The sequence below is a fragment of the Fringilla coelebs genome, assembly GCF_963513975.1.
Source record: "Fringilla coelebs genome assembly, chromosome: 11".
Lineage (NCBI taxonomy): Eukaryota > Metazoa > Chordata > Aves > Passeriformes > Fringillidae > Fringilla > Fringilla coelebs.
The window spans coordinates 11,296,853-11,310,029 of NC_140037.1; the positions used below are offsets into that span (position 1 = coordinate 11,296,853).

At 40.9% G+C, this 13,177-nt stretch overlaps 1 protein-coding gene across 3 annotated transcripts in view; it reads left to right on the forward strand.

Annotated features, from left to right (window-relative positions):
* AFF2 (ALF transcription elongation factor 2) overlaps positions 1-13,177 on the forward strand; it is a 323,813-nt gene that overhangs the window by 290,650 nt on the left and 19,986 nt on the right. For all 3 annotated transcript variants that reach the window (XM_084213128.1, XM_084213130.1, XM_084213129.1), the window contains exons 11-15: positions 498-1,517; positions 3,590-3,714; positions 9,528-9,762; positions 11,667-11,806; positions 12,353-12,416. In XM_084213128.1, the coding sequence (XP_084069254.1) occupies positions 498-1,517; positions 3,590-3,714; positions 9,528-9,762; positions 11,667-11,806; positions 12,353-12,416 (1,584 nt within the window). The remainder of the gene's footprint in view (positions 1-497; positions 1,518-3,589; positions 3,715-9,527; positions 9,763-11,666; positions 11,807-12,352; positions 12,417-13,177) is intronic.

The window sequence follows — 13,177 nt, forward strand, 5'->3', positions numbered from 1 at the left end:
GGCCACCCGCAGCTCCGCCCGCGGGGAAGCATGGAGGGGAGCAAAGCCCCCTCCCTGCTACCCTGCTAGGGGGGTGTTGGAGTTCTGGGCTCTTTGATGCTGTTGATTTCTTTTCCCTTTGCCGTTTCACATGTATAACCCATATACTCTTTCTGGCCTACATTTGAGTTGCTTTAAAGAAATATTTAGATTTTTGCCAGTAGCTAGAGAAGATTTTATTGACACAGTATTCAGCTGGGACTAAGGAAAGGCAACATGACAAAACTATCTCTTCAGGGACTAGCTAAACTTTTTAGTTGTATTAAATTTCTCCAGGGCTACGTTGTAAACCAGATAAGGAAGCCTAATTAACCATAAATACTCCATAAATACTCCCATAAAACTAGCAGTCACCACTAGTTGACTGAAATAAAAGGGTACATTAAAAAAGTTCTCTTTTAAAGGGAAAAGCGCTGCTTCTGTCTGACATTTGTTCCTTGTCATCCTTCAATCTACAGCCCGAACCCCCCTCAACAAACAAATGGCAGCTGGATAAATGGCTCAATAAGGTGAACCCCCACAACAAGACCATCATCAACAATCAAAATGAGCCTCACAGCGAGAGCAGCTCCCAGGCCCAGGGCAGCCAGCAGGCCGAAGGGCCGAACAAAGGGAAGCTCAGCAGCAGCCTGCCCCCGACCGATCCCAAAGACCGGGCGATCCTCAGTCCCATCCGAGAGAAAGCCAAACCACGGGTTGCCCAGAAAACCCCAGAGGCAAAAAGCTCCAAGCAGAAGTCCCCAGCTCATAATGAGCCAACTTCACAAAGGACTACTGGGAAAAAGCAACCCAAAAAGGTAGAAAGGACTTCCAGTGTAGAAGAGTATAACTGGCCCAAACCAAATAATACCAGCAACACTCCCAAAGAAAAAGACACACAGGACCCCCCCGAGCAGCCAAAGGTTCGAACTAAAGCAGCAGTTGGGAAGACAGCTCCAAGGAAAGAACCACGAACTAGCACAGGTCTCACTTCAGAGAAGAAAAAGTACAGAGGCCCCAGCAAAATTGTCCCAAAGTCCCGGGAGTTCATTGAAACGGATTCATCTACTTCTGATTCAAACACAGACCAGGAGGAGAGCTTGCAGGCCAAGGTGCTGCCAGCCTGCACTGGGTCTGGCAGCAGTGTCAAAGTGAAGGACTCTGGCAGTAACATCCTCAGCGTAAGTAGCTTAACCAGCAATGGCAGCAACACATCCATTGACCAGACCAGCAATGACCTGGAGGAGCAGCTCTTTTCTCCCATCCCAATCGTACAAAATGAACTTCTGTCCCCACTGAGAGAATATGAAGAGCTCAAATCTCTGTGGGTGAAAATAGACCTTAGTTTACTCTCTAGGATACCTGGACAGGAAACTTTTGAGACCACGTCTGTGAAAAGTGAGCCAAGAGAGGCAAATGTGAAACACAGGCGACCATCTCGAGAGTCCCCTACCCCAGCAGCTGAAAAGCCCTCCACAAAATCCAAAAGGAAACACAAGGTAAGTCATTCTCATTGTTTAAAGGAAACCACTTGTGTTTCTGAGCACCCTGGAGGTCAGGGCCAGAGGCAGTGATTCCTCACTGCAGCTGGGCTGTGAGGAGGCATCTCAGCACTGAGGCTTTACAAAGGACTGACATTTACAAGTGCACTACAAATTAACATCAGAAACTAGTAAAAAGCAAACCCCAGCTGAAAAAATCAATAAACAATGTATTTTTTGAGATTTTTCAAAGACAGGTTTTTCGCTGTCTTTGCTCGCTCACCTCTTAGTTTCCAGTGTTCTCTAATCTGCAGAAATTGATGAGTTCATATTAGTGCAGTTTCAGCCATACTCAGAAAATGTGATTTCAGTTGGGAAGGGAGGGGTTTATTGTCTGCAGAATTAAGGTGTTTTAACCTCTGGTTTAAACAGGCTTCATCAAAGTCAGTGGAATGGTGCTTGCTTATGCTCCTGGTGAATTTCGTTTTTGTATTGTTTTGTGGTATGATCAAATACAATCCATAGAAATATAATTTACTTAACTAGCTGCTTTCTCTGCACAGCTTCCTAAAAAACAAATATATTTTGACTGAAGGCATTATGTTTTATCATGTGTTTTATGTTATTTATGCCCAAGGGTATCCTACCTTGTGGGATATGACATTGCACTTCAAACTAAATGTGTTTTCAGAAAAGAAACTGAGGTTTTATATCCTAAATGAATTTTTGTAGTCATTTTCCCAGCTGAAATGCTTGTACTCTGGTCTGCCTGTGAAAAGTCATCAGAGTGTATTTTTTTATACCCCAAATTTTATAAATCATTGTGAATATGACTTCAGCTGTCTGTGTTGGTGGACTTCTTGAAATCCTAAGTTTGAAGGAGTCCAGTGGTAAGAGAATTAATGTAAGACAAAGACAGACGATGCCAGGCAGACACAGGGTCTGCACCCCTGCCTAAATGAGTCACTGCACTGGCTCCTTCCCTGCTGAATTAAGTGAAAGTAATCCCATGAGTAAACTCAGCAGGTTTTTATTCAGTTTATATTCTAGCTGCACACTACAGAGATGCATGAAGGAAGGAGAAAAAAAGAGGAGAGGGATGTATAAATGTCCATAGTTATGTATAAGTACACCAGGGCGCATATTAATTATACCAAGAATAATTCTTGCTGGGTAGCTTAGTGGAGTGTATGTATCATGGAGAAGGAATCTTGACTAAAACACAAGTGTAGTATTGGCAACTAAAGTGAGGGCTCCCAGGGAAGAAAATAAAATAAGGGGGGTTATAGGAAAGGTGGAACCTCATCATTTCCTTGACTGAAACTTTGAATCAGAAAGTAACAAAATGGAGAATCTTACTCTGGGCCTGTGCTAACATAAGCTGGACTCTGAATCAGCCCCTGTAATGTTGTAATGTGATTGTTCACTGCTACCCAAGGGGAAACAGCACAATTAGGATGACTTAGGAGTATACCAAGAGTTAAAGCAGGGTAGGGAGGGATTTTTGTTTCTAAATCATCTTAGCCATCTACTAGTGGACTCAAAGACTGATATGAAAGTTCCAGTGACAGAGCAATTATCAGCTTTGCTTGTATCATTCTAGATCAGGCACAAAAGTCGTGCATCAGGGAGTCCTCCAAAGCAAATTTCAAATGAGCTATTTCTCTTAATGACTACCCCAGCTCAGTCCTCTACTCCTAGTCCTGTGAGGAATACTTACTCAGGGAAGTTTTCCCATCAACTTCTATTAGGTCAATGAGTAAAAGCTATTTATTTGAATAAGGTTGGGTGCTATCAAATCATTGCATCTAAATTATTAATTAAATTCCAGTGCACTACAGAAGATAACTTTAGCACATGAGACATTTTGCCTCCTAATTATCTGCTATGTCACTTGTTATATAACTTCATGTCCTGTGTTTGGAGCACGTTTATTTAGCCCTGATTTCAGGTGACTTTCCCTTCTCTTAGACCAGCAGTTTAACTGCTGCTGCTATAGGGGAAATACACTGAGGCTCCATAGGTCCTGTGGATGGCCAGTGAAGCTGTGCATCAGTGCTGGCTCTTTGATGCTCTGTTTTTTGTTACAGCAGACAGAAAGCCTGGACACCTTTGTGGAAAGCAAGAAGCAGCGCCTGGAGGAGCCTCCAGCTTCCTGTCTGCTCCCACCTTGTATCTCTCCAATTCCAAACCACAGAATAACCAGCACTAAAGAGTAAGTGGATTTTTGACATCACATTCCTGAGGGATTTCACAGTACTGTTCTGTAAATATCTTTGCTGTTGAGTCAGATGGGCTTTACAGCCATCAGCATAAGTGGCACAGCTTTGGTATTCCCATCCATGAGGAAGAGGATCCACGTGGCTTTGGATGAGATTCATGCCTCCTTCTGATGGCCTGCAGGACTGCTGCCACACTCCTGGTGTATTCTTCAAGCTCCCTTCAATGTTCTCTCTTGCCTCTGTTACCTTTAACCTCTGTGGACAGAGAATCCTTCTAAAATTGGGATTTATTTGATTGCCTGGAATTAATTTTTTTTTAAATCATTTTCATGAGAGACAGTTCCCAGTTTTACTGAACAAAATAGTGAAATTGCCTCTTTGTCTTACCTGTGTATACAGCAATGCCAGGGGCCGCCATCCCAGGTGTCTCACCATCCCAGGTGTCTCAGGCATGCTTTGTGTCTCAGCAGACACACCATCCAATAGTTTGTGCCTTTCAGAGGTGGCTATAATGCTTCAACAAAGAGGTGCCACATAAATAATGATTCTGATTATAGAGTTACAAGGTTAACACTCTAAAAATAGCCAATTCCCTTTTGTTATTTCGTGCTTTTATGATTTTGAGATGAGGTGCTTCTTTCTGCTTTGCACTAAGATAAGCAAAGAATCAAAATCATGGTGTGCTTCTAAAAACAATTTGAGGATAATATAGCTCAATTTAGATAAAGTTCAAAAACAAGTTATGAAACAGCACACTAATTTTAAAATCCTTAGAGAAAGCTGAGCATCATTTTATTTGTTCTGGTGTCAATATGGAGTAACATCAGTCTGTGAATTAGCCCCTCTTTCAGCCACTGAGAAAATCAGAGTTGGAGTCTGGAAAAGGAAGATGAGTTGAAAGTTACAGTGGGATCTGTAACATGTTGCACATTTGATAAACATCATGATGGGTGTTGCCTGATTGTCATTGCTGGATATACAATGAGCAGAGATATATTGCAGAGGGAATCAAGGATTATCCATCCCCAACACCTCCACAATCCATTAAAAAAAATCTTTCTATTCTTGTCACCATCAGGCCCTAAGGATCCACCCCCAACCTGATGTTTCTTAATTTGAGCTTGTTTTCCAGGTCGTTAATTTGATTCCTCAGAGCTTTCAACCCTTGGGTATTCTCTGTTAAAACATAATTGTGTCCATCAATAGTTATTTCCATACACTAGGTTTTTCTCTATCTGTCTGAAGTTTTGAAACAAAATTTCCTGACTGTTTTTCCACCACAGTGAGACCTGGATCACACTGCATTTGTTGTTACTAGTGTTTTCTGAGTTTGCTTGAAGAAAATACAATACTTTTTGACTCAGGTTTTCAGTTCAGGTTTTCAGCTCCCAGAGACATACAACTGAATATAGATCAATGTATTTCCCAAAAGATCAGGGAGCTGGATGAACTGTGTGAAGACAGTTTCCGTGAAATGTAAGCGTTCATTTTTAAGCAGTCAGGAGTGATTCTGTTCTCCAGAAGATTGAGTAAATTTTTAAGGGGAGGCAGAAGAAAGTCCAGTGTTCAAGGCCATGGGGGAAAATAACACTTCAGGGGTAAAAGGTTGAAAGACAGGCTTTGCCATTTGGTCTTTTATTCCCAAAAGTTCTAAGTTTCCTTTTAGAACTCTCTATATAAGGACTTTAAGAAATGAGGGTAAGTCAGCTACAGGTGTGATGATGATCTTCATCCCTTAAGGAGGTGTTAAGTCCCGTGGTGGATGTTGTCACTTAGTAGGAAACTTAGGTGTCTCTCCTATTAGAACTTGATCCCTGTGCCAATAAGCCAGGTTCCCCAAGGCAGACACCAGAGTTTTATTAGGCTTTTTTAAAGGTACAAGAGTGTTTTGACAGAAAGACCACAATCTGGGCCAAAAATTGGAGGCATTCAGGAGTCTGGAGCAATCAGCAAAAGACAGGTCACTCCTGTGCTTTCACAGCTCCCATTGCCTCGCTGTGGTTTAGGCACTTGGATACATTGCTCTCTAATCTTCCCCTAAATATATGGGCTCAATAAAGCAAGCAAAGATGCACAATTAATCTTTAAAGGGTCAGATGTCTAATAAGGGCAATTATATGCCTAATTTCCACAAGTTTCTGTGACTACATGTACAATTTTAGTTTAGAAATTTCAAATGGCCACTTGTGAACTTAAAAGGCATTTGCACAACCAGAGAGTAGTTTTGTATTATGTAGTCATTGCATAAGCCATAATTACCTCTCTGTTTCTTCCCTCACTTATTCAGGGGCTGATGCCTTTCCCAAAATCTGACCTGACACTTAAAATATACTGTTCAAACTCATGCCACTGTATTTTCCTTATTTCTGGTACTTACAGCAAATGAAGTATTGGTGCTTCAGTGTGTTTATTGGAATACATTGAAGCACTTTTGTGAAGCTGAATTTTTGTCAGATCAGCTGGCTGCTTTGCAGCAGTGGATTACTTATTTATATTTAGTTCCTTGACAGAGAAATTTAAATTTAAGCATTAATTGTATGTGCTGCTGAATCCCATTGATATATGAATATTTGATTGGTAGACCCAGTCCTGACAGAGACTGGACTCACCAAATACTCACCAGTATTTGGCTTTTTGTAGCAACAGGGAATTATTTGCTGATGCAAACTGTGAGTCAGACTGGACTCATAGCAGTGAAACATGCCCACCATTTAGCAGCCATGCTAGAAATCTGTCTGAGGAAAGCATTTCTGCATTTTTGTTTTTCAAAATTTCCCGTTCTCTTTTGTTTGGCCTTTAGTTGAAGATGCACCTCTCCTTGGCAATACGTGTTAGCTGATCCCTTGGGTAGTCACAGCAGCATTCACTGGGGTTCCTTCCTGGCACAGGCAGCCTTCACATCTGTGACAATGACTTCAACTCCATTCAGGTGCTGCCATATGGCCCAGGCTGATGTGGGAGTGACCTTTCCCTGTAAAGCCCTGCAGAAAGTCAGATACACCATCAATTGCAACGTTGCATTGTGGGCCAGGGGAGGAGAGGCAAAGGAAAGCCAAGTTCCTGGTATGAACAAAGCCTGGGATGGCTTTTCTCACTAACAGGCCAGAGATACCACTGCATGCCCCAAGGAGTGGACAAAGAAAGGGCAAAGAAAAGCAGCTTGAAACATGAGAGTAGCTGGAAATTCTCCCTTCTTCGTGCAATGACCTCTTGTTGCCTGCTTGCTTGCTTGCTTTCTGCCCGAAAAAAAAACAGGCTGGGGAAAAAAAAAGCAGATGGGGAACCATCTCCTTCTTTGATAATTGGCCTTTTTAGACACAAAAGATTTAAACCCTGCAGCCAAAAGACCATCAGTTCTGCTTGTAGTTTTTCAGTGCACTTTGTGTTTCTCCCTAGATTTTAAATAATTTTAACTAACAATCATGTCAGCAAATTAAACCATTGAGTCTCAGTAATTATTGCAATAAATTCATTCAAAATTAGCGATTCCTGCAATCAAAGACCAGTTTCTTAGGCCATTAACAGCCCCAAGCAAAGTGACAATCTGGTTAACTGCTGGTAACAACCTATTTCATGGAGGTTATTGTTAGCATAAATGCTTTAGTGTAAATCTGAGGGAGGTAACATTGCTAAATAAATTATCAGCTTAATTCCTGCAAAAACTTATAGAATTAAGTGGGCAAGGGGAAGAAAAGGAAAAAAAAAACCCAACAGACAATTAAAACCCTATTTATGGGGGGGGGGGGGGGGGGGGGTGGAGTTAAACGTAAATTATGTAGAAAAAATATTCTGTAGAGCCTTTTGTTTTGTGGTTAATTCTTCCAAGCCACGGAGTGATTTATGTGCCAGAGTTGAGTAACTGCACCTGTTCCTTGGTTTGCCCCATCTTATATCTGAGCCCAAAGATGAAGTGAACTTGTGGAGTTTTAAATAGTGAAGAGCTGTAAACTCCTACATGCACAGTGGCACAGAAAACCACTCTGTTCCCCCTGTGAGTGCACGTTCAGGGTTCCCTGTGTAGGGCATGTGCTTTGGGAGGCAGAGGGTTTGGGTTGTGCCCCTGGGTGCTTCTGTGGGTTAACTGTGTCTTCTTTGCTGCTGTACAATCCAAGTGTGTGCTTTGTCAGGGCAGTGCACACCCTCCTCTGGAAAATTTTCCTCTGGAAAAAGTTCAGAGTGTTGTGAGCTATAACTATGGTAACTTGTCTGAGTTCCAAAATGCCCTTTGGGGGTCAGAAAGCAAACAGATGGAGCTTTGAGTGAGAACTTTGGAGGACATATTGCAGGACCACATGTGCATGAAATCAGTCTCCTCCAAGAACTGCTGGTCTAGTCCAACATGGTTGTTTGCCTTTGATCTTCTTCAGACCCATGTGTTTTCCAAGAAGGACAGCATCCATCCATAAGGCAATATGAATTTGAGCTTATTTTATTTCTTCAGTCTGAAGATCTTTAATATCAGAGGGCTTCAAATAAGATATTTTTAACTCTGCTTCAGTTGAATTAAAGTAGTTTTGGGTAGAGGAGCTATAAAACACGAGGAGTTTGTTTGATTTCATTCTGTGGTTTTACAGATAAGGCTCAAATATTTCTGTGTCACCAAAGGTCCAAGTAGGGCAGTGACCGAGGTGTAGATATTGATACTGTCAGTGAAACTGCAGAAGAGGCCAGACTGAAATGAGAGAGAGCTCCTAAATGAGAAGTGAGGAAACCTGGATCGCCTTCTCCTCTTTCCCTGGTTACTTTGAGGCAAAGGAGATCAATAATTCCTGACACTGACTGAAAGTGGGAACAAAACATAAATTCTTGTTGACTTAATTTGTTATTGAAATTTTAGTCAATAATCATGAAAAGTAAATGATCATGTAGTGCAATATTAGATGTCTAACAAAAGATTAAAATTCAGGTTATCTTCATTGACTGAGCTGGGACAATACCTAAAATAAAAATCTATGAGTAGATTAACATTTTAAGCAGTCAGTGAAGTCTTGGGTTTGGTTTTTTTCTTTTTTGATGAATTGGAGTGGAGAAAGGCCTACCAGGTTGATTTTTTTTTTTTTCTGGTTTAACTGTGCATCACAGCTGCCATTGCTAGCCAGCTAACAATTTCTGCACATAAAACAGACAATAGATTATCATGTTACTTGAGCTTTCATGTCAAAACCACATTCATTTTCTGAATCACGTTCAATTCATCAACCAATATTTGCTCAAGGGCTTTTGCCAGCTACAATGTATCATTTTAATATAGTGTTGAATGTTGGCTTTATTCTAGAGGTTAAATAATTATTATCTTGTTATTGTTATGGTTATCATTTTGTAGTTGTTATAAATTCTATTTTTGGTTCATATGCTGCCATGTGCTGTTTGGGGTTTTTTGCAGAGGTTGCTTATGTGAGCCCTAATCCACCTCTTAAAAAGATGCTTAATGTTAAACACATAAATAGTAATACTTGATGTCAAAGGAACTAACCCTTTGCATAAAACTTTCCAGCACTTTGCTGAGTCAGAACCTCTATGACCTCTCAAATGAAGACTGACTCAAATTAGCATTTAAATTGGGTGCAATTTGTACTAATGCACTGCAAGTTGTCCTCCAAAGCAGAAGGTTTCTGCAGTCATTGAAAAGGCAGAGGCAGCTCTTCTGTTTTCACTGCTGTCCCCTTGTGCCTCACCACGGAGGGCAGGGACTGCAGGACACACTGGAGGGCAGAGCTGGCTTTGCAGTAAATGAAATGTACAGCTTTGTGCTGTGGGGAATTAACCAATATTCCTGAAGTGCATCCGGTTTTTCTGTGTGTCCCAGGAGCAGCAGTAGCTCGGTGAAGAAGGTGACAAAGAAAAGAGAAGAGAAGCTGTTCCCTCCTCCCTTGTCCCCGCTCTTGGACGACCCTGTGCACCGGCGGCACAGCAGTGACAACAGCTCCTTCAGCCAGGAGCCCACTGTCACTAACACCTCACAGACCAGCAGCTCTTCCTCCTCTGTCTCTAAACACAGAAAGAATGAAAATAAATCCTCCTCTAACCCCAAAGGAATCTGTGTAAGTAACCAGCCTCCGTTGGTGGCGGTGAACAAGATAAAATGAAATCGGTTCAGCTTCATTCTGTTGGATTTTTTTCCCACACAGTATGTATTTCTAAACACTTGTGTAGCCCCACTCAGGGGGAGTGGATCTTTGCAGAGCCAGGCATAAACAGCTCTTGCAAGCTCCGTTTTTAGGTCAGCATTAGGCATCTTCTTGGTGTTGTCTATCATTCCCTGAAGCACCAGAACGCTGAGCCTCAGAGAAGAGCCTTTGCAGCCATCAACTAGCTGAAATTAGTCCCTGAACTCTGTAGCTGCAGCACTCACATTTTGAAAATAAAAATTCCAGAATATCACCTGAATTACTGCCCCAAATCCCCAGCCAGAATTAAGCACTGTAGTCATACTGAATATTATGGCCTAAACTAAACAGATAACAATATAACAAAAAATTCCATAGTACACTCAGCATTTAATAGCTTCTCCCAGGTTTTCAGGCTCACAACATTAAGGTTTATTTATGCTTAATCTTCATTACTTATTTGTAAGCTTTTAGACTATTTGTAAGCTTTTAGACAATTTGTAAATTTGGGGGGTTTTTTTCCCCCAGAAGAATATCACACTGTTAGGGCCATCTCCCCATCAGTGGTTCTCACAGACAGTTCTTTGTTGCTTGCTTTTCACCAGATTCAGGTAGGGGTTTTTTTTCTGAAAATACATGAAAAACAGCCAAAACTGCGTAACAAATTCACTAAAACAACATAAAATTTCACATTAGTTTGTCATCCTCTTTTTAGGTTAAACAAAGAAACTCCAGGGTTTTGGCCCATTTTAGAAAAAACTCCTTCCTCTCGAGTTTTAAACCCATCCTTACTTTATATTATCAAACTGTATCTTTGTATCACTATAAAAATTAAAAAACAAGAAGAAAATTCTGCCACAGAAAAGGCCATGCATAGCCCCATTTTTCACAGTTCACCACTTTGAGAGAGGTTGTTACCCTGCACTGTAATGGTAAAACTCACAAGTCGCATTGAATTGTAGGTGACAAATCACTTCACCTTATTCATTCATCCCTGTTGCTTTCTGATATCATTGTGTCACTTCAAGCTGCGCCAGTAATACACACGCCTTCAACTGAAATCAGTGCCAAAATGAACTGCATATGTCAGCAAATAAACAGTGCTGTGTAAACAGCAGGGCCTCTTCCTCTCATCCCAGCATCTCTAGTAAGATTTATCCTTTGTTAATCTATTATCTTGATACAGGAAATATTTTTCCCCTAAAATATGTTAGACTTCTTTCCCTAGTTCATTGGTTCATCTGTAATTTAGTTTATCTGGTTGGGGACTAAGCTTGCAAGTTGCAATTGCCTGATTTAAAATCTTCTGTTATGCTTCTGGTTTTAATCATTGCAAAGTCACAACTGACTTCTGCTTTCCATTCTTCGTCCTGTAGCAAGAGAGGAAATTGTTCCCTGCTGAAATCCAAGCAGACTCTTCATCCACATTAACAGCCAGCTCCTAGTAATTTAGAAAAAAGGTTCCATTAGTGTGATACACCTTGAAGAAGTTGAGTTTAGATCTAGCCTGGCCCATTAGATCTCCCCAGCCTTGCTTTAACCAGTGTCTCTAGTCAGTAGCACCGTGGTATCCACCTAAACCTTGCACCTCCAAGTGTAAATTACTGAGTTCAGGTGAGAGCCCAGAAGTGGAGTCTGACTCCCTAATTAATCTGTTAGGCTCCTGATACAAAGAAGGGAAGGCTGGTTTGGTGAGGTGACATGAAGGTGAGTGGGCTGCTTGGTGCCTTAGCCTTTGGTTTGTTGGGAAGGATTTTTGGCAGGGAGGGTTGATGTGAGCACTTGCATTGTTGGAAGGTGTTTGTTTGAACTATGGATAACAGTCCTCTGTTTCCTAGGAGGAGGAATCTCACAGTACACCCACAGCCAACACTCTTCTTGACACCAGCCATCTAGAACCAGACATCTGGTCTGCAATGCCAACTCTTTCCAATGGGAATTCTGAGCCCAGAAGACCCAAAATAACATTTGATGATGTGTAAGTTTTATTGACTTTGTGCTCTGTGATTGGGATTTTTGTGCAAGCAGAGGTCCCAGTGAAAGAGAATATCTTTGATTACAGTGCTGGCATTGGGCACCCGTGTGGATAGTGCTGCACAAAGGCACACACAGTTTTAATCTTGGCAAATGAACTGTTGTCACTGATTAATGAAGATTCTGTTGATAAATGTTTTCAGATCATGAATGTTGGTTCACGGTAATTCTTCTTCATTTTTTTATTTTAGCTCCTCTAATGGAAACTTCTTATACTTAATTAGTTTAAAATATTTTTCCTTTTCCTCTGTTCAGCACACATTAATGGGTCCTTTGGGCAGCCAGTTTCTACAGTTACTTATTTTACATTCTGGTCACCCATCATATCTCTGCATACAGCAGCTTCAGATTGATATCAGGTTAAGATTTAAAGAGATAAGTGGGCATATATGTCAAAATTCTTCTTTAAAGCAGTCAGCAATTTTTTCAAACAACGTTTGTCCAACTATATGAAAGCAAAGACTTGAATTAATTGATTTTGTCTCTTTAGGCTGCACAATGCAGATTATTACATGCAAGAGGCTAAGAAGCTGAAGCATAAAGCAGATGCACTGGTAGGTTATCACACATTTTTTTGTCTCTTTCCACTGTGGAACTCAGTGTTAAAAAAATGAACATTATTGCACAAGACCTAAAGCCTCTCAAACCAAGAGGAACTCTGCTACTGACGAAACAGTGCTTCAGTTTGTGCTCCATAAACACAATGTGCACAAGTTAAACCCTGAATGCCATTCCTAACTTTTAAGTATTTGTTCCCAAAAGAAAGCTACTTAGAATAGCTGGTGTTTCTTCCAAGGGGGAGCAACAATCATGCTGTTTATAAAGTATGTAAGATGGTTTTATGAAAGTTGATGTGTACTTGAAATTTGTTTTTCTATTCATTTTGAGCCTAAAACAGAAGTGATGAAATATTTCATAGCAGAAAGACAGGCAAATCACCTCACACCCTATTATCATGTGGTAAAACTGTTTGATATTTCCAATCTGATTGTTTAAAATCTGAAACAATTCATTTTTATGTGCTACATTCATTTTTATTGCGTGGTTTTAGCCTGATAAAGAAAGTCTCAACACACTTATTCCCAAAAAAATCTGGTAGTGAGGTAGTTCAATGCTGGGAAAGCTTTTTTGCTTGCTGTACCCCAGAGGAAATTCCAGTAAGATGGCCCTAATTTTGCCAAGTGTTTGGATTTTCATAAAACTACATAAACTGACAGATTGTTTTCTACCATGGTTTGTCCTATACAAGCTATTGCCAGTTCTGAAATGTCCTTAATAAACGTCTCCTTTGTAGGAAAGGATATTGCCTCCTGTG